General features: G+C 54.9%; 9 protein-coding genes across 9 annotated transcripts; 6 read left to right on the forward strand and 3 right to left on the reverse strand.

The window, feature by feature from the left end:
* Window positions 1-90: 90 nt before the first annotated feature.
* CLUP02_06460 (binuclear zinc transcription factor) lies at window positions 91-2,238 on the forward strand (the record flags this gene model as incomplete). The annotated part of the gene is made up of 6 exons (XM_049285459.1): window positions 91-141; window positions 310-578; window positions 643-859; window positions 938-1,240; window positions 1,338-2,054; window positions 2,128-2,238. 6 exons carry the CDS (start codon window positions 91-93, stop codon window positions 2,236-2,238), a joined length of 1,668 nt encoding a protein of 555 aa, XP_049142602.1.
* A 467-nt stretch (window positions 2,239-2,705) lies between these two features.
* On the forward strand, window positions 2,706-3,467 carry CLUP02_06461 (uncharacterized protein; the record flags this gene model as incomplete). Its single annotated transcript, XM_049285460.1, has 1 exon — window positions 2,706-3,467. The coding sequence occupies one exon, from the start codon at window positions 2,706-2,708 to the stop codon at window positions 3,465-3,467; it is 762 nt and encodes a 253-aa protein (XP_049142603.1).
* Window positions 3,468-3,505: 38 nt separating this feature from the next.
* CLUP02_06462 (uncharacterized protein) lies at window positions 3,506-5,788 on the reverse strand (the record flags this gene model as incomplete). The annotated part of the gene is made up of 7 exons (XM_049285461.1): window positions 3,506-3,609; window positions 3,711-4,147; window positions 4,201-4,560; window positions 4,628-4,733; window positions 4,815-5,241; window positions 5,326-5,486; window positions 5,701-5,788. The coding sequence occupies 7 exons, from the start codon at window positions 5,786-5,788 to the stop codon at window positions 3,506-3,508; spliced, it is 1,683 nt and encodes a 560-aa protein (XP_049142604.1).
* A 218-nt stretch (window positions 5,789-6,006) lies between these two features.
* Window positions 6,007-9,417, forward strand: CLUP02_06463 (LysM domain-containing protein; the record flags this gene model as incomplete). Its single annotated transcript, XM_049285462.1, has 4 exons — window positions 6,007-6,269; window positions 6,337-6,373; window positions 6,441-6,640; window positions 6,723-9,417. 4 exons carry the CDS (start codon window positions 6,007-6,009, stop codon window positions 9,415-9,417), a joined length of 3,195 nt encoding a protein of 1,064 aa, XP_049142605.1.
* Window positions 9,418-9,477: 60 nt separating this feature from the next.
* Window positions 9,478-11,667, forward strand: CLUP02_06464 (LysM domain-containing protein; the record flags this gene model as incomplete). The annotated part of the gene is made up of 1 exon (XM_049285463.1): window positions 9,478-11,667. The coding sequence occupies one exon, from the start codon at window positions 9,478-9,480 to the stop codon at window positions 11,665-11,667; it is 2,190 nt and encodes a 729-aa protein (XP_049142606.1).
* A 713-nt stretch (window positions 11,668-12,380) lies between these two features.
* On the reverse strand, window positions 12,381-14,849 carry CLUP02_06465 (uncharacterized protein; the record flags this gene model as incomplete). The annotated part of the gene is made up of 7 exons (XM_049285464.1): window positions 12,381-12,417; window positions 12,514-12,653; window positions 12,711-14,035; window positions 14,116-14,348; window positions 14,386-14,529; window positions 14,591-14,716; window positions 14,785-14,849. The coding sequence occupies 7 exons, from the start codon at window positions 14,847-14,849 to the stop codon at window positions 12,381-12,383; spliced, it is 2,070 nt and encodes a 689-aa protein (XP_049142607.1).
* An 826-nt stretch (window positions 14,850-15,675) lies between these two features.
* On the reverse strand, window positions 15,676-18,331 carry CLUP02_06466 (transcription initiation factor TFIID subunit A; the record flags this gene model as incomplete). Its single annotated transcript, XM_049285465.1, has 5 exons — window positions 15,676-15,943; window positions 15,995-16,248; window positions 16,307-16,887; window positions 17,284-17,909; window positions 18,204-18,331. 5 exons carry the CDS (start codon window positions 18,329-18,331, stop codon window positions 15,676-15,678), a joined length of 1,857 nt encoding a protein of 618 aa, XP_049142608.1.
* A 2,646-nt stretch (window positions 18,332-20,977) lies between these two features.
* Window positions 20,978-21,676, forward strand: CLUP02_06467 (uncharacterized protein; the record flags this gene model as incomplete). Its single annotated transcript, XM_049285466.1, has 1 exon — window positions 20,978-21,676. The coding sequence occupies one exon, from the start codon at window positions 20,978-20,980 to the stop codon at window positions 21,674-21,676; it is 699 nt and encodes a 232-aa protein (XP_049142609.1).
* A 1,802-nt stretch (window positions 21,677-23,478) lies between these two features.
* Window positions 23,479-24,780, forward strand: CLUP02_06468 (uncharacterized protein; the record flags this gene model as incomplete). Its single annotated transcript, XM_049285467.1, has 1 exon — window positions 23,479-24,780. One exon carries the CDS (start codon window positions 23,479-23,481, stop codon window positions 24,778-24,780), a length of 1,302 nt encoding a protein of 433 aa, XP_049142610.1.
* Window positions 24,781-26,575: the final 1,795 nt, after the last annotated feature.

Raw genomic sequence — 26,575 nt, forward strand, 5'->3', positions numbered from 1 at the left:
CTTTGGCGCTGTATCTTTCGACACCCTAAGGGAAAATATGCAATCGCAGAAGGGGAATGATGCTCCCGCCAACCAATTCTCATGCACGCAATGTCGAACACGAAAACTCAGGTGCGATCGCGCCCACCCGCGCTGTGGACGGTGCGCGAGGCTTGGGGACAGCTGCGACTATCCACAGTCGAGAAGAGCGAATGTCGGCAGGAGGAAACGCGTGCATGAGCTAGAGGCTAAATTAGGTACGTCAGTTCTGTTTTTACCGCGTACAATCACACTGGATTTGTGGCAATGATGTTCCTTGGAACCAGTTAGTCTTACACTCTTATTCTTATAGAGCAACTTGAGCGACTGGCAAAGACCGGAGACAACCCTTCTGCCTCTGAAAATGACGAAAGTCCGCCTCAGCAAATTGCCGGCGAGATTGCCGATTGCTTGACGAGAGATTTGCCGTATGCGACGACATCTACCAGCGGTACTCCAGATCAAAATCAACCCCCACTAAACGACAAGACGTCTTTCACAGATTTACTCTCCCTCGGGCTTTTTGAGAAATCACCGTCTCAAGACGTCATTGAGTTTCTGTGAGAACTGTCACTAATTGGTTTGAGATGATTGAAGTCATCACGTTTCTAACTCTACCGGCAGAACGAGGACCTACTTTGAAAAATGGCAATACGCTGCGCCAATGCTGCACCCAACTCGGTATACCATGTCATTGTACTTGCCGCCTCATATGCAGCCTCCAATGTGCCTACAATACATCGTCATGGCCTCCGGCGCAGAAGTAACCAAGACTCACAGGCAGCTCGCCATGCCGTTCTACCATCGCGCAAAGGCATATGTAGAAGCCGATGAAATGAGAGTGAGTTGTGCGGCCCTTTTTTACCGAGGTATCGGCGAATTATAGCTTGACCGTGTTGCTGACACAACCCAAAAAAAGGGTGATGGACAGTTCTTTGCTACTGTAGCACATGCTCAGTGCTGGACACTGATCGCCAACTTTGAAGCCCAGCAACTCTACTTTGCGCAGGCTTCAATGAGTCTTTGTCGAGCCATTAGGATCGGTCAGATGCTCGGCCTTCACCGGGTTGACGGGGAAGGCGTCGATGCGATGTCTTTGCTTCCACCTCCACAGGACTGGTCTGAGGCAGAGGAGAGGCGGAGGACATGGTGGGTAATTTACTGCTCGGATCGGTTGGTTAGCGGTAGCACGGGCTGGCCGGTAATGATCAACCAGCAAGATGTAAGTAAACAGCATCTAACGCCGTACCGTACCTACCTCGTTGGAGAAGACATGATACCTAAGGTCTGACCGTTCGTGCTCACATAACTTTTTGCAGATTACTACACATCTCCCTGCGTCAGAAACGGCATTTGAAACAGGCGTCGAGGAGCAGACGAGCCCTCTGACGAGCATTCTCCTACAAGAAGGCCGCGACTTCTCCGCCTTTGCAGGACGGGTCCTGGCCGCGGCATGCTTCTTCCAAGCCTTTCAGCACTCGACACGGACATTACCAGACGATGGCCTCACCGACCCACGTACAAGTCGGAACTGGAAACGCCACCGTGAGATCGACAACGACCTAGTAGGTCTCCTTGCCGCCCTCCCGGACGACCTGACGCTCCCCCGGAATATCCAAAGCCGCAACGCCACCTTTGTCAACGCCATCATCCACACGTCGGTCATTTTGCTACATAGAGCAGCTCTCGCCAGGATAGAGTCGTCCGGACTGCCGGAGCACATGGCGAAGCAGAGCCAGGCGAGATTGATTTGCGCCGCCGAAGAGATTCTGAACATCATCCGAATGATGCCTGATATCACGCAGACGCTCAAGAATCCCATGATGACCTTCTCCATATACACAGCCTCTCTCGTGTTCCTCGAAAACTGGGATACGTCCGCTCAAGACTATCGACGGCAGGATAACCTTGATTTTATCCTTCGCATCATCATACTAGCCGCCAAGGCGTGGAATGATCCCGTCACGAAGTCTACAGCAGTTCAGCTCGCGGTGGATATGCGACAGCGAGGTCTCGAATCCGAGGTAGTTGACAAGGTAAGTATTCGCAAAGCCCTTTTCCCCCCACCCGGAAATCCCTCACAAGACTGTACTGATTCAGATTTTGTAGGCAACTGAATTGTCACCAGGCCTTGATATGGAACCTATCATGGCAAAGGGGTTGTCTTCATCCTCCAACTTTGTGTACCAGGTCAAGACCGCGGACGATGCAGCACACTAAAATGCCTGATTAGTAACTGAACCGCAATGGCTCTGCTCTTGAAAACTAGCTTATGAAGGACCATCGTTATGTTGGTAGCCCTCAATATTGTAAAAAGTCGAATGCCTGCAAATTGCATCGCTTCAGGTATCTAAAGGCTACGCCGTCAATTCGCATTTCAAGAATTGGCAGGCAATACATCAAGCAGTAATACAAGACTTTAAACGCTGATTTGCGCGTTGAGGGGCGGCCAAATCACTTGTAAGTTGTTAATGCCAGATTCTGTTTCCACCGTTTCTCGCAGTATGTATCGTGCTTGGCGCTTCGCATAACGGTGTCCCAAGAAGGCTAGCGGACTTTTACCTAATACAAAACGGTCCGTTTACACCACTTCCCTTCCTGTTCATCTGTAAACCAACTCGCTTCAGATCATACACAAATATTCACACACACTCACACACTCACACAAACGTACGCGAAACTAAACCATGGAGGAATGGACAGAGCCCTCCGTCGCCACCCTGCTGGAGAGAATCCTCCCTGAGTACCCGGACTTCAAAATGCTCACACCAGCCACCAAGCGACTTTTCTGGACGCTCAATGGCCCTCTCGAGAGCGCAATTCAGGTCACGCCAAACCACTATTACGAGCCAGGGGACGTGATGGAGCCCTACTTTCGCCCTATATCTGCCGAAGAATCTGCGAGCGGTCTCGAGCCGAGCTGGCACCCTGTATCGCAAGAGTCTCTCATGGCGCCCCCCGTCACAACCGTCACCGTCCGAGTCGAGGCACTCGACTCATGGGAAGAGCTCTGGGTCGAGTTGAATCGCTACTGCGTTGCAGATACCTTGACGGATCCCAACCGGCCCCGGGCTAAAGACGTTCAGCTTGAGGTGACGACGGCGGGTACCTTTCTCACGATACACGAGTACATCTCTGTCGTGCACCCGTGGCTCATGGGCATGCGCGAGAGGATTCTAGACGCCTTGGGAAAGCTCGAACGCCAGGCGGGGAAGGTTTTGTGGACGTCCGAAACCAGTTTGGCCGTCCATTTGTTCGGTGGGCCGATTAGAATCGGGACTGAAGACGGGTGGGCTCAATGGCACAGAAAGCCCAGCCCACCGCGAGCGGTCGAAATGACCTTAGCTGAGGACCAGGAGGCCTCGCGACAAGTCATGGAGAGAATGAAGGCGAGATCTGCGGCTCGAATACGTGAGCTGGAAAGGCTCCGCCAAGAAGGGGGAAATTGAGATAGGCTGGTTCATCTGCTGTGTACATGTGTATTCCATTATTCATCGCACTTTTCCCATTTTCCTAGCCCACGATAACTAAAATATTGAAAGATGAGAGTTCCAGCACAAATGTGTGATACTTGCTCATTTACTGCGATGGCTCACAGCTTGTGTAGAAGGTCTAGAAGGTCCAGCTCCCCACAACTCCAGAGCCTTACTACCGAAGGGCATCAAGCAATCGCTTCAATAACCTGTCTCAACAGTACTCGCAGGCACCGGACGGGCAATATCCGTGGCTACAAGTAAACTCGCAGAGGTCCTCATAATAGGCTAGATTCTCAGTGACATTATCATCTGGACAGCCGTGGCGCCCTGTCAGTTCCGGTATACCGTCAGCCAGCTCTGAGGCGGGCCCCGTGCAGACGCATGCACCAGCAGGACAGTGATTGAAGTCACAGCTGTATGAACACAGGCCCTTGAGGTTTTCTGTGATACCTATCGCGTTCGAGCCGCCGGTACAGGCAGGAAAGGGAGCCGCTGTGGAGGTGCCTGTGGTTGTCACAGAGGTCCCGGTGGTCCCCAGAGTCGAGGTTCCTGGGACCGTGGACGTCGAAATGACCGCAGGCGTGGACGAAGCGGATGTGAGTGTGGACACGGGAGATGTCGAAGTCGAGGCACAGATTCCAAACCCGTCCTGGCTGCGTGGACGTCAGTTTTACCACATTGGCCAAAGATGGAATTCGAGACTCACCACCCTCTCTCAATATGACAGTCGGCAGGCTTCTCACCGCAAATACCGTTCACGTTGCAGCACCTCCCCCACTCGGCCGAGCACCTCATTCCCTCCGCGCCACCGCAGGTACCGTCTTTCGTCCACTTTGTGCCGGCCGGCTGTTCGTCCTGCTTCCAAATGTCGCAGTCCCCATCCGGGCAGGCAAAGAGACCACAGAAAGCGTCGCCCGTGCCGCATCGACCGTCTAGGCTGCAGCAACTTCCCCAGCGGCCAGCGCAGACGCGGAAGCCGTAGTCCTGTCCACATGTACCGTCGGTGCTATAGACAGTATCGCCCACGCAGTCGCCCTCGTAGCAGGTTCCAGGGGCGCAGTCCTCGCTAGGGGTCAATATGTCGTGTTAATCTCTTGTAGCTAAGGTAATTCATCACATTGGGGTACGGCCACATACGTCGAATCGCCGCAGGTCCACGTCTCCGAGTTGCAGCACTGCTTGTCGGTTCCGAGTCAGGTAGCGTTGTTATGACGAGGACCGCAGAGACCATCAACAGCCCTAATGGGCTCAATAACTAGGTCAAATAGTTAGTCGATATCATGAAACGCATATTCGCGCCTAGTGGTAGTAGGCACTCACATCCTGAGACGCAGTACTCGGTTTGGGGCTTGATGTTACCGCAGTCCCTATCAAGACTTGGGTTCAAAGTGAAGAAAAGGTCGCTGGGCATATCGTAGCGCTGAGCAAGCTCCGAACATGTGTAATAGCTAACATCTTTTGGGGTATCGGTCCAGTACCGGCAGTTGACCTCGCCCGGGTTAACGATGATAAGGGTACCTTCAGTTGGCCCGGAGTCGTCATCGGCCGCGGCAATGCGCATCTGAGAAAGGGAATCCCAAGTATAAGGCTGGCATGACTTCCCATCTTGAGCTGAGGAGAGATGTGACAAGACAAGAGAGGAGGCCATGGCCAGCGAAAGGACGGCACCGGGGCGCGAGATTGTAGCACCGAAATTGAACGACTCCATGGTATCCTCTCGTGCTTGCAGCTTGTACGAACGGTCTGTCTGCAGAAGGAGGTTCTAACGGAGCCCTATTCGACCTCGGGGGTTCGGATTGATAGTTAAAAGGGCTCGATCGGCCTCAAGGACCTCCATTCTTGCCGCGCTCCCATTGCCCTGCGCCGCTCGGTACCGCCACTGCATATCTTCATTTCCTGTACGAGCGGCACGGCTGAGAGCTCCCCTGCGACAGATATGAAGAGATTTCCGCAATTCTCTGTTGATTGGCTTGTGTTGTGGGCAATTTGGATCTTGGCGTTGGTGGTGTTGAGTCGAGAGCCTAGAGCCCGCTTTGCTTCTCGACGACGGAGCACCTGAACAGTCCTTTCAACGAATCGGCGGGGCAGGCAACATCGTACCTACCTTTTTAAGACAGTGCCACGGTTCATCATCTTAGTCCAGCACGAACTTGTCATAAGTAGCAGGTGAGTCATGATAAAAGTATGTAACCATGAGGCACAGTACTGATCGGGTGACTACTTCCTTGTGGAGTTACAGTTGAAAACGGTGAAATCGGATGATTCGTGTGGCACAGTTTAGGCAATAGGCTCATTTTGTGCCGTTAAAGAGCGGGACGGACCGCGACTTCCAAGAAGCAATCTAAAATGTACGTAGCTATCCCGAGTCTGCCCGCCAACCAAAGTTGTTGCCAACCAGGCAAGACTGCCCCGGCTTGCGGATAGGACTGTTAGTGGTGGGTCTTGCGCGGAACAGGATGGCCGAGTGAGGTACCTACCTAGGCACGGACAGCAATGGGGCCATAATTTAAGCATGTCCTGTGAAAGTTCCTTCCCGCCCCTCCCCCTTGCATTCGAGGAAATGACAAAGACCCTTGCCCAGTCGCCTCAACCGCCGTTGGTGATTGAAGATTATCCGGACGCACCGCAACATGGGTTGCTCTGCAGAATCCGACATTGGAAGGTGGAGGGGAGGCAAAATGAACAGGGCACAGCAGTATCATTTCTCCCCTCTCCGGACTTACACGATGTGAGGTATTCAGCTACCCTAAACCAAGGCCGAGCTGAGACGCGCATGTGCAAAAGGAGGCTTACTTATATCGGCGAATGTCCTCGATCTCGGTACGGCTGGCCAGGAAGCCAGGACCAGCATCCGTCTCGTTATCGGTATCAGGCTGGACGTCTCGACAGCTCGTGGCTGACAAGGAACGAGCAAGATCAGAAAGCCCGTCATCTAGCAACGCCTAGTGCTTCCACCCGAAGATTGCTACAGTATCAAATACATCCATCGCCATGGTTTTGCGGCATTCCGCCCTCGCTGTGTGCCTCTCGGTTCTGCTCGCTTTAGATCAAAACTCTAGCCAGGCAAATGCACAGTACTTGCAGAATTTGGACCGCACCCGTATCACTAATCCTGCGACCAACATCCAATACGATGGCTACAGATAGTGAGTCTCTCTCCGTCTTCTGTTTCTGTGCCTTCTATTCCGCAGTATACTCATGGTAGACGGCATGCTCACAATTTCTCAGCAAGGCCGTCCCTGACAACCGGGCCGCCTGGCGTAATGTTATCGACCTTGGCCGCACCGAAATCATCTATCTCTATTACAATTGCTACTACATGAACAACATCTGCGACAACGTTGACACCTTCCTGAGCTCCCCCCGCGGCCAGAACCTCCACCCTGGCACGACCATCCCCGCTGACCAGTTCACCTACGACTTTGATACCGGTGAAGAAAGCTGGACTCACCAGTCCGGCCGCAGGGAGAAGTCTTGCCCCAAAAGTTGGGGTAAAGCGCGGAACTGCCCCGAGCCGAGCACGAAGGTTCCCTTCCGCCACGACGGCCCCTGGTGGACCAAGGATGTCGAGGCCGTCGGCAACACAAACATGCTCAAACATGAACGCGACAGTCAGACCAAAAACATCATCAAGAGGTCCGGGATGCGCTATACCTGCGATGAGTTCCCCCCTGCTACCTGGGTCGAGGGTGGCAGCGGCTGGGCTAACAACCAACCTGCCAACACTCGGTGCGCTGGTCATGCCTGTCTTGACCCCTTCGCTGTTGTCGTCAACGGTAACCGCGTTTCCGTAAAGGCCGAGCAGGACTGGCAGGCTAGATCGCACAAGACGCTCCGCGACGTCCTTCTCAGCAGAATCGAAGCCCGCAACAATGAGTTTACGTGGCACGATCCCCGCAACCCGCAGAGGGATACTGCCTTCTTCCGCTTCGCTGCCATGGACATGGGGCCCGACGGCAACGCAGCCGTGGTCTTCAAGACAGATACTACTACTGGCATGGATAGTAACCATGAATTCATTTCTCAAGCAAGGAAGCGCGGGCTCAATATCACCAACCCGGACGAAGATGGGAACCCGAACGAGCCGACGCGGGTGCCCCATTCACGGTACGGCCCCAGCTTTGAGGAGGCATTGAGGCGCATGCGCGCCGGCCATTATCGTGTCGTCGAATATATCCCGGCCGAATTCAACGACTCCTCTGTGACAGCTGAGCCGACTTTTAGGGACATGACTGATTTGCGGATGCGGTCGGCTGGCTCAGGCGACCTACACACCAACAATAAAACGTCGCGACGCTTCGAGAAGCCGAAACGGCAGGGGGAAAAGGTACCGGCAGCCATTCATGAACGCGCAAAGCCTCTCCTAAACGCGGCTTCGTCAAGTGATCTCGAAAAAGCCCGTGGCATCGTGACAATCGCCATCGCGGCCTCGTCCAAGCTCAACAAGGCCCGTCTGAATAGCCCACTGCGAAATCAATACAGACTCAAGCCCGGTACTGTCATCGGCGGAGCAATTGTGAACGAGACCCGCCGCACCCGCCGCGACGACCCCGAACCACCCCCGCTCCTCGAGATTACTGACGAGATTGCCTGGGCCGCCGCACTCCTGGCCGAGGCCGAGGCTGATATGCCCCAGGACGGTGTTAAGGTTCCCAGCCGCAACATCACACGCCGCGCGGCCGCCGGCTCGTACTGGATGGAGTCTATCGCTCGCAAGGGCATTGTCCCCTGGGGCGATGAACCCTCGTACGCTGTGTTCCGCAACGTGCTCGACTATGGCGCCACGGGCAACGGCGTGACTGACGATACTGCCGCCATCAAGCGGGCCATGAACGATGGCCGGCGTTGTGGTGAGAAATGCAACGGGTCGACGGTCAAGAATGCCATCGTCTACTTCCCACCCGGCACGTATCTCATATCCAGCACGGTGCCTCTTCCCTTCGGCACGCAGGTCATCGGTGATGCCATCAACCGACCAGTGCTGGTCGCCTCCAAGACCTTCATTGGTCTCGGGGTGCTTTCCACAGACGAATACACAGGCGGCGGGACTGGCGCCGACGGGCACGACCAGCAGTGGTATGTAAATACGGCCAATTTCTATCGTCAGATCCGCAACGTCATTATCGACGTCCGCCCAGCACCGCCCTCTGAGGAGGCGGCATGCCTACACTACCAGGTGGCCCAGGCTACTAGTATGCAGAACGTCGAGCTGCGGGCCGGTGCAGGACAGAAGGGCCTCTTTGCCGAAAATGGCAGCGGCGGCGGCATCTCCGACGTCACATTTGTAGGTGGCGACGTCTGTCTGTACGGCGGCGAGCAGCAATTTACCGCCCAGCGGCTTGTCTTCAGTGGTTGTGACGTCGGCGTTCAGGTTATCTGGGACTGGGGTTGGGTGTGGAAGTCAATAACCATGACCGACGTGAAGACAGGCTTCAAGTTTGTGCCTGATTATCCCGACGGCAGCATAGGGTCATCGCTGATTATGGATTCGTCCTTCACGAACGTCGGTACCGTCGTCGTTATTCAGCCGCCGTCATCCAAACCAGGTTCCGGAAGCACTGGTCTCGTACTCGAGAACATCGCCATGTCGGGTGTCACCACCGCCGTCGCTGACACGAATGGCCGCACCCTGCTGGCCGCGTCTACGAGGCTTGACGAGTGGGTACTGGGCCCCGTATATTCGAGCTCAGCCGATGATGGTACACGCTCATTCTCATCTGGTGGCAAGGTCGGCAAGTATCGCAGAGATAGCGCGCTTCTGGACGCTCAGGATGCCTATTATGAGCGTCCCAAGCCGCAATACGAGGACCGCGGCGTGGGCGACTTCCTTCACGTTAGGGACTTTGGCGCTATGGGCGACGGCATAACGGACGACACGGCTGCCTTCCAGCTGGCCGTCGATTCAAGCCAGGGCAGCATCTGATTCGTCGATGCCGGCTCGTATATTTTGACGGGGACCGTGACAGTACCAGCCGGCGTCAAGATGGTCGGCGAGACGTGGTCGCAGATCGTGGCCCAAGGTCCGGCCTTCTCCGACGAGAGTAAGCCTACCCCAATGCTTCGCGTGGGTCGCCCTGGCCAGGTCGGCAACGTCGAGATGCAGGACCTTATTTTTACTACAAAGGGCCCGACAGCTGGCGCCGTGCTCATTGAGTGGAATATGGCTGCTGATGCAAAGGGATCAGCGGCCCTTTGGGACTGCCACGTCCGGATCGGCGGTGCGACGGGCACCGATCTGACGCCTACGGAGTGCCCAGCTCTGGCTTCTGGCATCGCCCCGGGCTGCAATGCTGCTAGTCTGATGATGCACATTAAGCCAGGCGCATCGGGATACTTCGAGAACATGTGGCTGTGGGTGGCTGACCATCTAATTGATGACCCAGACCTGGAAGACGCCAACAACACCATGGTACAGAACTCGATATACGTTGCTCGCGGCCTGCTTATCGAGAGCACCGAGCCCACATGGCTCTACGGCACGGCATCGGAGCACGCGATCATGTACCAATACAACTTCCACAATGCCGCGAGTGTCTTCGCCGCCATGATCCAAACAGAGTCACCGTACTACCAGCCAACCCCAAACCCGCCTGCCCCTTTCACTAGCTCCGTCGGCCTCTTCCCTGGTGACCCGGACTACTCCTGCGCCGTTGGCGACGAGTTCAGTGGTTGCGATGAATCGTGGGCCGTTGTGATGCGCGGCTGCGAGGATATCGTCATTGCTGGCGCTGGCCTGTATTCGTGGTTCTCGGCCTACGCCCAAGATTGTATTGGCGGACAGCTGTGCCAGAAGGCACTGGTTCTTCTTAAGGGAAACCATGCTAGCGTGCGATGGGAGCATCTCGTTACGATAGGCGCCAAGTATATGGTCATTATGGACGGCAAGGGCATTGCGGCCAAGGACAACCTCAACATCGATGCGCACCCCTTCTGGTCGCAGATATCGCTGCTCGACGTCACTAGCGACGGAGAGCAGTATAACGACATCCTCTGGCTTGACCCGTCTATTTGGGATATGGAACAACCTGAATTCTCTTGCGAGCCACCCTGTCGTGTCAAGATTCCGCCATATACAGGGGCGACTACTACCGTCAATTACCCACTCATGACCGTCAGCCAGGACGCGTGGACGAGTACAATTACGGTGCGGCCCATGACGCTATCCAAGTTGGGCTTCGAGGTAATGACCATCGGGGGTTCCAACGTGAAGAGGGACAGTGGCAGCCTGAACCGCCGAGCCTTTGAGGACTTCTGGCCCGTTCCCGCTACGACTGCCGCTTGGCCCGTCGTTATTTACAACGGCCCGAATGGTAAAGAGTCAACGGCGAGCCCTAAAGCGCCTTATCCGACGCAGCCTCCGTCCATCGAGCCTGGCTCGCCACCGCCGCAAAACGGCGCCTGGCCAGCAAAAGCCCTCCGGCCGCGCATGGCCGCCGCTGTAGACCCCAACAAAGAGCTGGACGATCGTCTCAAGGACTGGATGTGCCGGCAGGCTGCCGAGTCGCCCAGTTACTACGACATGGACATGTTAGACTGCCCGGGAAGGGGTGGAAACAACAACGACTCGGGACAGATGCCGATGGGTGACGGCACTGGATGGAACGTCCCCAAGATTTCAAACAACGGCACCATGAGCCTGCCTGGGTTTTTCCCCTGGGGCTCAATGTTGAGTGAGCTTGGGCGCATGTGCGAACAGCCGCTTGAATCGAAGACCACCACCACCAGGGCGCAGACGACTCAGCCTTCCCAGCCCACAGCAAAGCCGCTCAAGCAGGCCGACGCCAAGCACAACAATGTGAAATGCTACGGCGAGGGGCGCAAGATGAGCAACATCCGGCTGCAGAACGGCATCAACTCCTTCTGCAAGAACATTGGCTCCGACGTTGGCGTCCAGGCCCGCGACCTAGATGGCAGGGCCGCCGCCGGGCAGCAGCAGCTCATGGGCAGATACAAGAAGGAGTCCATCAAGCCCTTTTCTGGACAGGAGGAGATTAGCTTCAGCTTCGAGGTGCTCGACGGCTGCTCGTGGACGTTCAGCATGGACGAGTGTACGCGCTACTTCAAGACGCCCGTCGATAGCTGTAATTGCGGCGGGGAGAATGGTAAGCAGGGCGGTTATGGGAGTAACAACTGCCTTAGGTGGAAGACTGATCCGAATCGCTCGGCGTACTAGTGGTTCTCGAGAAGGACAGCCTTTGTGATCGAGTGTTCTTTTTGTGAATTCTCGTATATCTATTCATCTCAGATTCTCTTGGGACATATTAGTTGCTCCACATTTTATGTGCTTAGATACTTACTACATAGGTAATCAACAGGCTTCAAGATGAGAACTTACGAGGCGTAAGGTAACATGAGCTATCCAAAAGCACAAAGCACATAAGGACCCAAGAGACTGAGACGGGACACTTGAGAGAGAGGAATACTTTGCCGTGCGAGTAGCCTCGATAACTCTCTCTCTCTCTCTCTCTCTCTCTCTCTCTCTACACGACACTCGATTAAGAAAAGAAGAGCAGCACACGCTAAGTCTTCCTCGTCGTGATGGCTTCAACAGAGCGCATCAAGCGCGCAAACTTGACAATAAACTCACGAGCATAACATCCTCGAAAGCGACATCGAATAATTGGCAACCTCTTCCATGTCTTGCGTTACTTAATACACAGAGCCGCATGGCATGGCATGGCATGGCATGGCATGCACTGCAACTCAGCTCACACATACACGCCGGGTGGCTAATTACCGTAGCCGAGCTGGGGCCCCCTTTCTACCGCACCAGCAGGCACCCTTCAAGAACATGACCAGCGTAAGAGAAACTTGTCTATCGCATCCGGAATCATTGCTAAAAAGGCCCTCCCTTCTTCCGCCCCCCTAGCGCCGTCCCCCCGTCCATTAATGAATCAGTAAAATCAAGTTGCCCACAGTGTCTCTAAACCACTGGTTGGATTTGTAGTTGCGGGTCGGCACGTCGGCACACCGGGTGGGGAAGTTTGGATAACACAACAAGTAGACATAGCGTTGTTACATGCCATCAAAGTCGCCGCCAAGGTCGTCCTCGTCCAGATCTCCCTCCTGTATCTCCTTGGCCATCTCACGCTCGCGTTCGCGCGCCTCCTGGGCATTCTTCAACTCCAAGCGGTGCTGGTTCATGGGGAATCGCATGGCCTAAAACACGGTATTGTTAGCGTGTATTTTCAGATGGAAGTGTGCTGGAAAACTCACCTTGACGCTCTCATCGTGGAGAGCCAAGCATGCGCGAATTCTGTCGTGGAAGGCTTCACCAGGCTCCCGCGTAGCGTAGACGTCGCCGACTTCCTTGCTCTTCATGTATCCATGCTCGCGATCTAAGGTAGCTTCGATAACACCATCGCGGATGGCCTTGGCAACAATGTACTCGGCCGACTCTTCGCTACCAAGGTCGAGGCGGATGCAGATATCGCGCAGGGAAATGCGAGAATACGACAAAGACATCATGCGGATGCCAGTCTTGATAACGTTCTGGCGCAGGCGGAGGATCAGGCTGTAGGTGCCGTCGCGGCGGAAGGTGTCGGCGTGATCCGCAATGATGGTCTCGAAGTTCTGGACCTTGCCAACCCGGACGGCCTGGACAAGGAGGAAATAAGGGTGCAGAGAGAGCTCCAAAGTGGGCTGGCGGAAAGTAGATCTCTCGGGAATATCACCCATCAACAATTCAACCACCAACAGAAGCTTAGTCGCCGTCTGTGAGAAGCCCACCGCGCAGGCGCTTGAGGGAGCCTTTCTTGTCGCAGCTGTGAGGTGCTCGTGTGCCTCGGTGTATCTCAGCTGAATGGCGCGGATGCGTCCAAGGTAGTACAGGAAGCGTGCGACCTGGTTGTTGGCCGCGTTCTCGGGGAACTGGGTATGGGATACGAGAAGGTCGGCTTGCGCAATGTGAGACGTCAACAAATAGCTGCGAAGCAAAAGCACAATGACCGAGGCTTGCGTGTCGATATCCTTGCGGAGAACGGCGGTCCGCAGAGCAGCCAGGAGAGTGGGTCGAATAGCGACGACCGGAGACTGGGGAGAAGGAGGCTGAGGAGCGAGGCTTTCGCAGAACATTGAGTAGTAGAAGTAGACCTTGGCGGAAAGGGAGTCTAGTGTACGGCGGTTAAGCGTGTGGATACGGTCAGTGAGCTGCTTAGAGAACTCGGCTCCGTGTTGGAACTGCTTGGTGTCGTAGAGGTGGACCTGAATCAGGATGCCGAGGAAGATGTCAATCTCGGGGATGATCTCCTTCACCTCCTTCTTCTGGCCGTTCTTCGTCTTCGCAGGCTCGCTGTCTACCTCCATCTCCGGTCCGCTGGAGCGGCCGAGGGGTACGTTCTCGCGACCGATGGCAATCAGAAGCTGCTTGGCAACATTTCCGGAGGCAACGGTCGCGGGGAAGCTCTCGGCAATGGCCTGGGCGATGATATCGGGTGTCAGGCGCTTGCGGATGGTGGAAATTGACCGCAGGGCTCGGAGGGAGAATCTGGCATCGAAGAGCGCGACTGCGCGGTCCAGCAGAGCGAAATTGCTCTTGATGTCTGTAGAATTGACATCTGTCAGCTTTCTGGTTTGTTTGCGGGCAGATCAAGAGCTTCAGAACTGATAAAGCATGACGTACCTGCTACAGCCTGCACCACGGGGTCAACCTTGACCTCTGCTTCATCTGCTCCAGCCTCGTCACCCATCGCAACGTCTCCGTCAGCATCCGCCGGGGGAGCAGCCGCCTTCTTGGACGGAGGGACAACAACAGTCATCTCTTCGTCGCCGTCCTTTGCTCCCTTCTTGCCCTTGCTCTTTGAGTCGGCATCCTTGTTGTTCTTACGAACCCCGTTCTCGAGGGGATCCTTCCCGCTGCGTGAAGGCGTTTTGCCCGGCATCTTTGCTCAACCGGGTGTGCGTGGATATGCTGTGGGCAGTGTGTTGAGTGCTGCTTGGGATGGCAGCAGTCGGATATGATCGTGGAGTCGCGCCCGGGGAGGAGAGTGTGGGCGGGTTGTTTTGCTTAGATATGGCGTCCCGTCGGATGCTTCGTCTGAAAGCAATGTATTGAGGGAGAGAAAGTCAGGTGACACAGGTTGAAAAAGCGTCAGGACAAGCGGGAGTCGATCTCGGAGCTCTGTGAGAGTCGGTTGTCGTTGATGGGATTGCGTGGTTGCTGTTTGGCTGTTTGGCTCGTGATGCAGGAAGGTCCGATGGATGGAAGCTCAAAGATTGAATACCTGAGGCTTAGGTTGCTGCTTCCAGGCCGGGGGGGGAACGACACAGACCGGGCAAGCACCTCACCCACCACACTAGCCGGTGCTCGGTAGCGGGTACAAGATTGTGGACCCAACGCGAGGCAGAAACAGCCATCTTTGCGGGGACTCAGCTACCGTAGTTTGTACACTCTACCTGATATCACTTAGCGAGTGAGATTGCCGGGCCTGCTGAAAGCGTGGAGCAACCCCCCCAACACCGAACGAGGCAAAGGCCACCAGGTCCAAAGCGGGAGTGACGTTGTCGATGCTGCCTGCCTCAGCTGCGTCGTCGTGGTGCCTTTTTTTTTGTGCCACACCTATGCACGCCCCAGCTACCTGAATTATGTAATTATTCAGGGTCCGTAGCCGAAGCTCCCAATCCCGCCATCGAAGCTGTAGGCATAGGTAGTACCTGATCAATATGGCATATCACCTGAATTGGCATTGCACGCAACCTCCTGATTTGTTGCCGTCAAATACCATTCTGCCTCTGAATCTATATCACGCGCTAGGTTCGTCAGAATGTCAACGCCACCTTCATATTTGAGTCTTTTGCTCAGCTGAATGCAGACTGTTGCTTCTGGGTGCCTACTCTTGCTGTTGTCTTATCGGACCGGAGGCGCCTTTGCACCACCTGGCTCCAGCTGCGCTCCTTCATCGTGAGGACCTTGGTGGCCTACCTCCTTGTGGCATAATTAACGACACCACAACACTGAGACGGACCTAGATGAACACTGTGAATGGACTCGAGTAACAATTTGGGTATACCATAACTATGAAAGCCATGATGGATGACCACCGCAGCACCAGATATTGCTAGTCAACTAGCAATTGCTGTTCATCCCAAACGCCTTTTCCCATGTCTCCCAGACCATACCGTTATGCCCATAAAAACCAATCCATTTGCCATTGTCAAATCATCCTTACTCCTGAAGAGGAGCCTACTTCTTTGCTGGGAGAAAGTTGACCTCCATACGTGTCGCCATGGACAAGTCCGCCTGCTGGGTATTGCTATCAACCGAAAACTGCCTGAGGGGAGGACCAGTAGTCTGAGTCGGAGCAGATCTCGAGGTTGAAGCCTTCTTGGCCAGTGATGTAGATTTACGAGACCTCGCCTTGGACGAGGCGGCCTTGACCGGCGATGTCGCACGTGCTCCGACGTCATCCTGATTGAACCGGACGCTCTTTGTCGTGCTTCTCCTAGCAGTGCTTCGATTTCTAGCAGCAGCAGCATGCCGCGGTTTCTCGGTGGGTTCGTACTACTCGCCCTTACCCGAGGTCACCTTGGCTGCTTGGATGGCGCTCATCTTAGTGATCCAGGCAGTCGAGGGCTGGATCTTGCGCACGGTGCGAAGCTCGTCAGACGAGTAGCCAGGGACGCGGATATTGTAAGTGCGTTCAAGGACAAGCTGGATGTCGCGAATCTCAAGGACCTTTGAGCCTCGCTCTTTGGCGTTGCGGCAAGCCGTCTCCAGGACGTTATCGACAAAGCTGTCTGCCATGGCCAAGACACTCTGCAATGGAGTTAGCAAACGTTTGTCATCATCGGGTCGTCAGTGATAAGTCACGTACCTCTTCGACCTCGGGAGTCAACATGTTGATCTCCTGGCCCTCGGCATTTCCGCCGCAAACTTGTCGCACGAGCTCGTCCAATTTCTTCTTGCTGAGTACGTGATCGCCCTCGGCCTCATGGACGTATGCAGGGATCTTGGAAATCGCGGGCTGGCCCATGACACCTCCAGCAATGCCGCCACCTCCCGTGTAAGTAGGCCTACCAGCGCCAGCACCGCCCGCCATCGCAACGGGTTGAGGCACGGAAGTAGCCTTTTCTGGAAGTTGCTTAGGGATCGGAAGTTTAGACTGCAACGTCTGAGTTGGCTGTGTCGGATGCGCGTGTTGTTGTTGCGGAACTGCTCCAGATCCCATGACACCCTGAGCGTGTGCGCCGGCCGAGCCAGGAGTACCGGTGGCCTGCTGAATGGGAGCCGATGTCTGGACGTTGCGCTGGTTCGCGCGGGAGACGGCGGCTGAGTGGCTGAGAGCTTGACCAGGACCGGCAGGAGCAGCAGACTGGGGAGTCGCCACGCGCTGGGTGGGTGTGCCTGCCGCAGGGAGTCCACCGCCTGCGGAAACCGACGCGATGGCAGTATTGACTGGCGGGGGGTGATGTTGGCCCTGATTCATAGTTTGCTGCGGCGCAGAAGCCATGGGTTGTTGAGCTTGAGGAGCTTGGGATATAGTTGGTGTCGCGGCAGAGGAAGCCGCAGCTTGAGCGGCAGCCTGAGCCTGCTGTTGCTGGAGTTGTTGCTGTCGGAGCTGCTGCTGTTGTTGCTGCAACTGCTGTTGTTGCTGTAGCTGTTGCTGTTGCACTTGTTGTTGAGGCAGCTGCTGTTGCTGCTGAGTGGGGGTGCCTTGACCTGCGGCGGCTGTGCCGGTCATTTGCTGGGTTTTCGCTGCCTCGATCGCGGCATTCACTGCCGTGGTAGGGTTCTGCGCGTTTTGCGTGGCCGGAGTGCCTTGAGCGGTCGGTGCCGGGCTTGCTTGAGCACCACCAGGCTGAGTCGAGGGCGGTTGCGACGCTGCGACGGCTGGGCTGTTTTGCTGTTGTTGAGAAGGCGGCCGTTGTTGTGCAGCCGCGCTCGCACTTGCCGCAGTCTGTCCCGCCGCGGCAGCAGCTGCCACCGCCGCTCTCGCCTTATTGATGCCCTCCTGGGACTTCCTGAAATTTTGGACGAAGGTCTGGGCCTCAGTGTGCATCTTTTGCGCATGATCCCTTCTAATTTGCAATTGCTTTGCTTCATCTGCACCCAATGCGCCCTTCTCCTGTTGATTCTTGACGTGTGCATCGATCCGCCTTATCTGGATTCCCTGCTGATCCATCTGCATCAAGGCCCTCAAATATTTCGCTTTGAAGTCATTGGACCACCGAGCAGCCGCCTCCTGGCCTTTATCTAGGATGCCCTGAGGCGGGTTGAATGTCATCTGTCGAATATGGGCTAGGATGTGATCTGGAAACTGTGTCGCCTGCGGCGCCTGCTGCGGCGCAGTGGGAGTCGGTGCTGCCGCCGCTGGAGCGGGCGCGGGCGTGGGAGCATGCGCAGGCTCCGCCGTCGTCGTCGCCGTGTTCTCGGTCTTCGGTTCGGTCTTTATAGTGACGCCTCCGACGTTCGCTTGGCTGGCGGCGGCCGCCGGTGCTTGTTGCTGAGCCGGCTGGGCTTGTTGCGCGGGGGCAGCTGACTGCGCTGGCTGACTCTGTTGCTGTTGAGCCTGTTGACCACCCTGTTGCTGTTGTTGAGCGGCTTGCTGCTGAGCCTGTTGCTGTTGCTGAACCTGCATGCGGCGTTGCTGGAGCTTGTTAAGCAGCATCTTGGTAAAGTCCTGGATTTTCTTCTTGGCGTCTTGATGTTGAGCGGACTCCTCAGGATGCGTTTCATAATGATTCCACAATTGGCGCAAACCCCTCTCATACTTCTGCTTCTCTTCGTCGTTCAGAATGGGAAGGTTTCGCATCATCTCGGGTCGATACATGGGTGGCTGTCGCGCACTAGGCACAGTTTGACCGGCGGCGGCCTGGCCAGGCTGGCCTTGATTGTTCATCGTCGCGGTTCTTACGGTTATCGGATTCGGCGGTAAGATGGGGACAACTTGGACAGTATTCGAGAGTTTAGTATTCGATCGGAGAAAAAGTTTGAATGATACAACTAATGTTCTACACCCTGTTGGTGACGGAAGATGTGTCGACCAAGAGAGCGTTAATGTTTCTGACGGATGGTTAAGAAGTGTAGTTGCGTCGAAGCACGCGTAGCTGGAAAGTTCCGTGTGGGGCTGAGAGGAGAGCGATGATTGGATGTTGCATCGACGCGCTCTGACTTTGGAGCTCAAGGCTCAAACAGGTGGCAGGCGCCTCCTTCCACCAACACCAGCTGCCTTACCTCGTGACAAACCTGGTCGACCTTGGGAGCTTCCCACAGGGTTGCAAGGTATAAAATGACTGGATATTGCAAACATTATCAAGGTCTCGAGGTTAATCTTTTTTTTTTCTTTTTTGACGAATCTTACTGTCCGTGTGATGGCTGAATTCCTTGAAGCAGATGATTAGAACACAAAAAGAGTCTCTTGTAGGTGCGCGGCTAAGGTAAGTAAGTACCTTGCTATGCAAGTGCCTATCAACAGAAGTAATATCTCGCTTTGAAGATCTCTTGAAGAGCTCCCGGCCTGCCTCATAAATTCACCCAGCCCCTTTCAAAGTCTTGAAAAGCTACCCATATGTAGCAAAAGTCTACGTATATTAAGCAGGTCGATGGGGGCAACTCGTTTGTTGGCGGGAAAGTGCCCTTTACGAATCTCAAAATGTAAGCATCACCACCAGGTCTCATTCTTGTCCGATGGACGCAAATTGCAAATATCCCTCTGCTCCGCTGGGACCCAAAAGACACCAATTTGGTTGCAGAATCGCAGAGCCTCAATTAGCAAGGCAAAGGTTCCTTGTTCTTCCACAAAAAGCAGGCTTCTCGAACAAGACATGGGGCCCTCGCACGCACACCACCAGCCCACCATCGACAGCCACACGTGGAGTTGCTCTCAGGTCGGTCTTCCTGCGGGAAAGGCCCGTCGGACCTGCAGATGAACGGGGGCCTTTGGGTCGTTGGGTTGCCCACTCTGGCGCGAACTCCCAAATGCATACTTGCGCAAGTTGACGATGCAGTGCATAGACGAAGAGGTGGGAAGAAGGGGGGTCATGCCCTAACGCGGAAGGAAGAACGACGATGCCTTTTTTGTGCTCCTGGAAGAAACTCCTTGAGGATCTTGGGTATCAGTCTGGACACTGAGAGTCTTTAGGGTATATCACATCTCACCAATGGAATGATAGAATACACAGTCTACTTGATCCCACGTTTCTCAGCAGAGCCGAGTAGCAACAAGACTACTGGGGTAAGAAAGAACCGGCTGTTGTCAGCGAAGCAAACAAATCATGTGTAATCGGGCCTTGCCGCTGGGGATGAGGGTTCTTCTCATCGAGCAAGGAATGGAAGAAAGGCTAAGAAGAGGGTCCGTCAGCGTTGGGCTGCAGGGAACCATACCAGTCTAGGAACTGCCCAGTGCCCACCTACGCATCCCAGTCTCTTCAAGGGTGCTGTGGTCTACTACGTAGGTCTACTGTGGACGGAGAAAACCCGACTGCAACAATTCGGTGATTCGCGCAGGCGTTCCGAGATGACGATAGTGATGGATGATGGCAGTGCCAGGTGGCTGGCTGTATCGGCGATGATATTCCCAATGATGTGGGCAGGGCGGCAGGCTGGACTTGACTAACAAAACCCCCAGAGCTGGGTGCAAGTGCCGTTTTGGACGGAATATGAGTGACACAACGTCGAGGCCCGACGCAAAGCTGCCGTTTCATGCACTTGGCCTTGTTGGCTTGCCTTCTAGAAATTCACCGCAGGGAAATGGAATTGTAATTTGCAAAATCGCGACTTCCAGTCACGGCGGCATCTTCCCACCTTCCCACCCTGCGACATGTGCGTTGTTGTGTTAATACCATGGAATTGGAAAGAGACGGAAAGAAGCAGGAAGGCACTGATGACTGTGGTGGCCGCTCCTGCTCTTTCTCCTACCTTACGTTGTTACTCTTGCTCCTGCCAGTTTTCGTTTCTGGTCCTTCCGTCTATGGCTCAGAGTCTGGGGGCGGCGGGCGTGTGCATTCTGACCGCCTTCTTTTTCTTCCTCTCCACAAATCTGACCCGGCCACGAGCATGATGCATCCTGCCCCTCGTCACATTCACCCCTCCATTACACCTCAGAGAGGCTCAGACTACCTACGAATACAGTACACAAGAAGTCATTCCTCTCAGTCAATCAATTCCGCCGTGTTTTTTTCCCTTTCGTTTTTTTCTGTCTCACACGTAATCCTTGAGGCTCTTAGGCTCTTTGCTGCAGCTATGCGGTGGCTCGAGGAAGAGGGAACTTCTCGTGGCGCCATGCTGCAGAAAAGAATGCAAGTCGTTGAAAAGCCTTTCGTCTAGGCAATTTCGGCCCTCGATGATTGGGCACAAGTGCTGTCACACAGCCATCCCTCTTCTAATTCTTGCAATCTTCTAATCGTTCACAGCAGTCTGATGAATTTTTCCACGCCTATCGGGTCTCCTTCTGCTACTGGACGGGTGCCTATGGCCAGAGCCTAGGTACTGATGCTCGATACCTTGCCATCGTCTTCAGCGAGAGGCACGTATTTTTACCGATCGTATGCATCAGCCAGTCTCTGACAGACACGCGCAGCATCGTCCCAAGAAGGGACAGCGTCATGCTCCGTGGACGTTGACGAAACATGCCCTCTCACGGTGTCAGACTTCCATATTACACCACAGAACAGACGTTGAACTGACCATCAAGCTTCGCAAGGACCAGGCACAGTCAACGGCGAGGACAACAATCAGTCTAGACTCTAGACCTAAACCGAGACCAAAACCCCACCAAAGGGTGAATGAAGTGTTATTATCCAACAGGCTGTGGGAGAAAGGCTTGACAGGCCAAATAGGGCTCCAGCTAAGAAAAAAAGAGGCCGACCAAGAATCGCCAATAGTCGGCGATCTGGCGCCTATCCACAGCCACACCCCTCCATTACCCCTCCTTCGCATCACGCCCTCTCAACTCTCGCGCATTGGACGTCCTCCTTCGCTTGATACCGTTCAGAACCCCCATTCCAGCCCATTCCAGCCGAGCAACCAGTCAAGCCATGGCGGCCCCGGTCCAGTCAGCCCGTACGCTGCTGCGGTATCCGCAAACGCGCGAGCACACACACACACACATGAAATTCTCTCGACGCCGCTGCGGGACACACGGTTAGACCGGGGGAGTCCTGGAGCATTGCTGCCCAAAGTCCAACTTTGCGCCCCGCGAGAATGCGCAAAAGAGGAACCGCAACCAACCCCAACCGCTGGCTAGACCAGACTTTTACTTCTGATAGGAAGAATCCCACGAGGGTTACAGTATCCAGCAGTGGCACTATGGAGTCCTTCGCAGGAGCACTCGCGCCAGCAATGAGATTACACCGCAGTAAAGCAGCTGGCGGGCACCCACACGGCTCTAGCAGCACCAGTTGCAACTTGCAGCAAGTGGGCGAGAAGAGGCTCTCCCTCCTTCTCTACCTTACCTTAGGTGACCAAGGGATGGAGTTTCTTTGCTGCATGGAATGGCATGGGCATGGGCATGCCGCAGAGCTGCAGCGCACATGTGCAATGACTTCTTTTAATTCTTAATTCTCTCCCCATCCCACAGACTATTAGAAAATCTTTTTTCTCGTTTCCCCTCTCCCCTCTTCTCTTCTTGTGGTTGACTTGGGTCTACCTTTCGCTCGACCATCAACCGTCTGGCCGTCATATCACGTTCGATTCCCATCCCCTCTGCTAGTCAGCGCAAAGGGTCGATCGGTGGGAATTCAAGCATTATAGCAGCCACACCTATAAGACCGGGACTGTCTGGCCGTGCCAACGACCCGCTCTCGGCCTATCACGGGAGTCATTTAGTACACATTTTGGACGGTTAATTCAAGCAACACCGTGAGACTTGCTCACCACCACCATTACCGCCGACAGCTCGGACATCCACAAATCCAGAATCCAGCGAGGAATTATACAATCGGCAGTCCGTTCTTTTGGCTTGCCATTCCACTTAAGACGACAACGCATCACAACAAACCCAGCCAGACTCAGATTCGGATTCAGACTCGGAATTGCTTGCTCCGGCAATCTGTTGTTGTCGTTCCTCTGGTGTTCTTCCACGGTATTCATCCCACGCACCTCTTGCCCGACAAATTCCTGAGCCTTTCTTCTTGACCCAGGTCCCCCACGCTTGTCTTCGACTTTCCCCAACTCTCTTCCGTCCAATACATTCCCCTAGGCCAGCAGCCGAAGTCACCTCACTGGTACTATTCCTGCTCGCGTGCGCACTGCACCACCCTGTGGCCTTTCTTCTTCTTCTCAATCAGCCATTTCGTACTGCTACCCGCAGCCCCTCAACAAGGCAGTCCCTGGTCACCCTGGACAAAGCCCGTGGTCCTATCGTCACCGCCCGCCCGATTTTCGTCGACCCCACACCCGGGATCCCGCACATCCCACGGTGTCTCCCCCGAAACATTCCTCCCCGCTGTCTCTCTTGTCAGTGTCGGGTCAGTGACACCCAGCTGGTTGGAAACCCCGATTTCTCTTTCGAAAGAGAACGAACATTGGGGACTTTCCGTCACTTACCAGTGGCCTGAACTGTGCTTCCATTCCTAGAAGAGACCCTGGCTTGTGCTGCTCCTTGAGTGCATTCGAACTGGTCCGCTTCCTCCCGCGCGCTTTCGCTCAATCTCAAGCATTTCCCGCCAGATCTATCATGACAACCTACAGCTTCAGCCGAATATCCTCTTCTCCTTGTCGGAGGTTCTTACTCTGGGTGTTGACGCCTTGACTTTTGCTACTTCACTTGATATACCACCTTCATCGGAACCAATCACATAACCAAGCCGATCTACTGGCTGTCGCTCGTTGGAGCTGATCTGATCTCATTTGCCCGCTCAACTTTATCTTCCCCGCAAGTTCGAGGGATACAGAAGAGAGAAAAAAAACCCGAGTTCCGCAATAAAGACACGATCGATAAATCACCAACACACAAAGGAGACTCGAGCCACAGATACAAAAAAATCGGCCCTTGAGGCGCATCAGAGAGGCAGCACCTCAATTGCCGTATCGCAGGCGCCATTAAGCATGCCTCGCAAGTCGCGGCCGGCGACGCCCAGCATGATGCTGGGCCCTCTTGGAGGACCAAACTCACCCCCTCATACCCCTACCACCACCGCGCCAATGGCGAATCGTAAGTTCGCTGCACGACACTTGCCGCAATGGCATCATCAAATTATACTGGATGACTCCAGCATTCAGCCTACTGGCAATGGCCACGAATTCAGTTTCACGCCCTCTAATCGCTTTGCTCACTTGTCACCCCGCACTTCTTCCGAAGACTCCTCTGAGTCTAACGAAGAGGATGAATCCGAGTCCGAACCCGAATCTAAACAACGCCAGGTACCTCACGTAAGACCTAGGACCAACGATGAGGGAGAAGACGACGAAGATGAAGACAGCGATGATGAAGACGAAGATGAAGATTCAGACGACGAAGAATCGGAAGACTCGGACGACGATACGCCTATGCGCTTCGCTCCTCCGGCCCCGGCTCCAACGCCTACCCCGGTGCCAGCATCCGTGTCCGCTTCCATGTTCGCTCCGAGGTCTGTGCCGATGCCGGCCTCCCGTATGGCCGTCGACAGCAGTTCTGGAGAAGAATCGGATGAGGAGGAAGAAGATGAAGACGAAGACGAGGAGTCTGACTCTGATTCGGAATCAGAGTCTCTGGCCACCCCTCCTATCCAAGAGATTCACCACATTGTCACCGCTACCACCACCTCGACTGTCAAGGCCAATTTTACACTGGAAGAGCTTTCCGACTTTGACCCAATGGATCAAGACCGCAGCGGCACCATTGCCCCCTCCGGCTTCTCCTCCCCGTCATCTGCTCGCTCTCGCTCACGGGCACCACCACCTAAAGGGCTCCCTCCTGGCTTCACTCAGGAGATGAGGAATCTCGGATTCGATGGAAGCAGCTCTGAAGGCTCGGATAACGACCTAGATGCCGATGAGGCTCACCGCGAGTTTGTGCGTATGCAACGGGAGCTGAAGATGCGCAAGCGGCGGACCCACGGATCTAGCATTGGCAAGCGCACCATATCAGAACGTAGCGACTCTGACCACGAAGATATGACACCCCTCGACGCAGACGATGTTGGCTCCAGCGCACGCAGACTCCGGCGACGCTACGGGGACAGCCACAGGCACAGCTTTATCCTATTCCAAGACCCACCTCCGCCTCGTATCGACGAAGTCGAGGAGCCCGAGAGTGAGGTTGAAGGCACTTTATTCTTTTGTGACAGCGGCACGCTGGCGCGAGAGCTTCCCTACTACTCCATCGAGATTATGGAGTACGAGAGTCCCAGCCCTAGTCCTAGCCCATGAGCGGGCCATGATTGCCTGTCGATTTCAAGGCACTCATTATACGTTTTACAACAACCATGAATAATAACCACAACGATATACAGCGTCTGGTCTCGTCTCTTCGCCGCAGTACGAGGCCTCTTATCGGCGCACACTGATGTTTCACGACGAGCATACAGGGATGATGGCATAGATTGACGATGATGACGGATTGACGACCAGCATCTTGTTTTTTACATTTCTGTTACGGAGCAGCACGAGTGATGGATGATTTGGTGCGTGTGTGTTTTGGTTTCCTATGATAGATTGGGTTTCCATAGAAGAGCCTCGCAGCTCTAATGAAATGTTTACTTGCGCCATTACCCATTACGCTCCCGGGCCAACATGCCAGTGTTCCCAAGCCATTCCCACGTGTCTAGTGTCAGACCAGAGTACTTCCTGGATTTGACCTGCCTGTGGCAACCGCTCGCCAACCTAGACGGCAGGACACCACTGCCATCACAAGTCATACGCCGCACCAAGCCAATGCCGCTGGTAGGGAGGCGTTTCTGCCGAGCGGGGAGGGGGGGCGAAACTTTTCATGTTCAACCATGGGCCGGGACTCATGCCTACCGTACCCCAAGGGCGGTGTGTTTGATAATGGCGATGGCGACGGCACCGGGAGCGATGGGTGATGACGTGCAGCGGATCAGCGGGATGAAATGGGCGGGCGACCTACGGATGGGAGGCTACGCTACCGCGCCAGCGTGCCTACCCAACTACCCTACCTTGGGCTGGCGCTGGGTTGGAGGATGGCGCGGATACTCGGGGAGGGGGTGGAAGGCAAGAAGGGTCCGGAAGGGGGACTTTGGGAACCACCACCTTCACGGCGGGAACGGGGGGATTGGCAATGCCAAAATCGTGAGGCAGGCCATGAGCGAATGACATTGAGCAGCGTGTTCGGGAGGCGACATCACTTTGCCTCTTTATTTTTCGGTGAGCAGCGGGGTTTTCATTGGATTATCAGCACCTCTGTCTTTTTTCGTTTGCGAGAGTACGAGACGGAGTACGGAGTGCGGAGGAGTACCTTAGGTACAGAGGATCATAGGTGAGGTCGGGTACTTTGCTTTTCCCTCGTCATTGGATTCGGGGAAGGAAGAAAGTGGGGGGAGGCCCGGGTCGAGTCTCCGGGTGATTTGGAGGCGGGGGGGCACCGATTCGCCGGCCGAATTTACGAGACGGGGTGGGATTTGCACGTGTTTTTTCTTCCACGCTGAGTCTATGCGTCTGCGAATTGCATATGTATAACTATACTAAAGAAACGAATGATGGTGAATAGGCAGGGTCAGCAAGCGCATTCGCTTATAGCGGTTCAGGTATGACACTTGACTCCCAAGAGTGCGAGCCTTCCTCCAACGACTGAATGGCACAATGATACCTTGCAGCAAGGCGCGATAATTAGCGGGTAGTTCAGCTTTTTCGGTGCATTTTTCGTCCCTAAGAATCTTTGGTGACGAGCGATGTAGCTCGAAGGATAGGTCGGGTACATTTCCTGTACCTCAAAAATTAGAGAGTTGCGAGTTTGAGCCGATTTTTCCTTCTTCTGCCCGACTTTTCTACCCGACTGGAACCGATTGGACTTCTCACGTATAGCTGTGAGCTTGTGAGCCTGTGAGGGAGGCTACGGCGCTACGCTGCGCAGAGGACGGGGGTGGGAAAGCACCCGGCCGGGTTCTGGGGCCGGAAGGAGGGGCGGGGAAGGGGGACCGTGGGAAACGGCGGTCAGTGAGTGGCTGTGTGGGTCGGGTCTTTTCTCTTCGTCTTTCACATACTGGTA

The sequence above is a fragment of the Colletotrichum lupini genome, chromosome 3 (assembly GCF_023278565.1).
Source record: "Colletotrichum lupini chromosome 3, complete sequence".
Classification (NCBI taxonomy): domain Eukaryota; kingdom Fungi; phylum Ascomycota; class Sordariomycetes; order Glomerellales; family Glomerellaceae; genus Colletotrichum; species Colletotrichum lupini.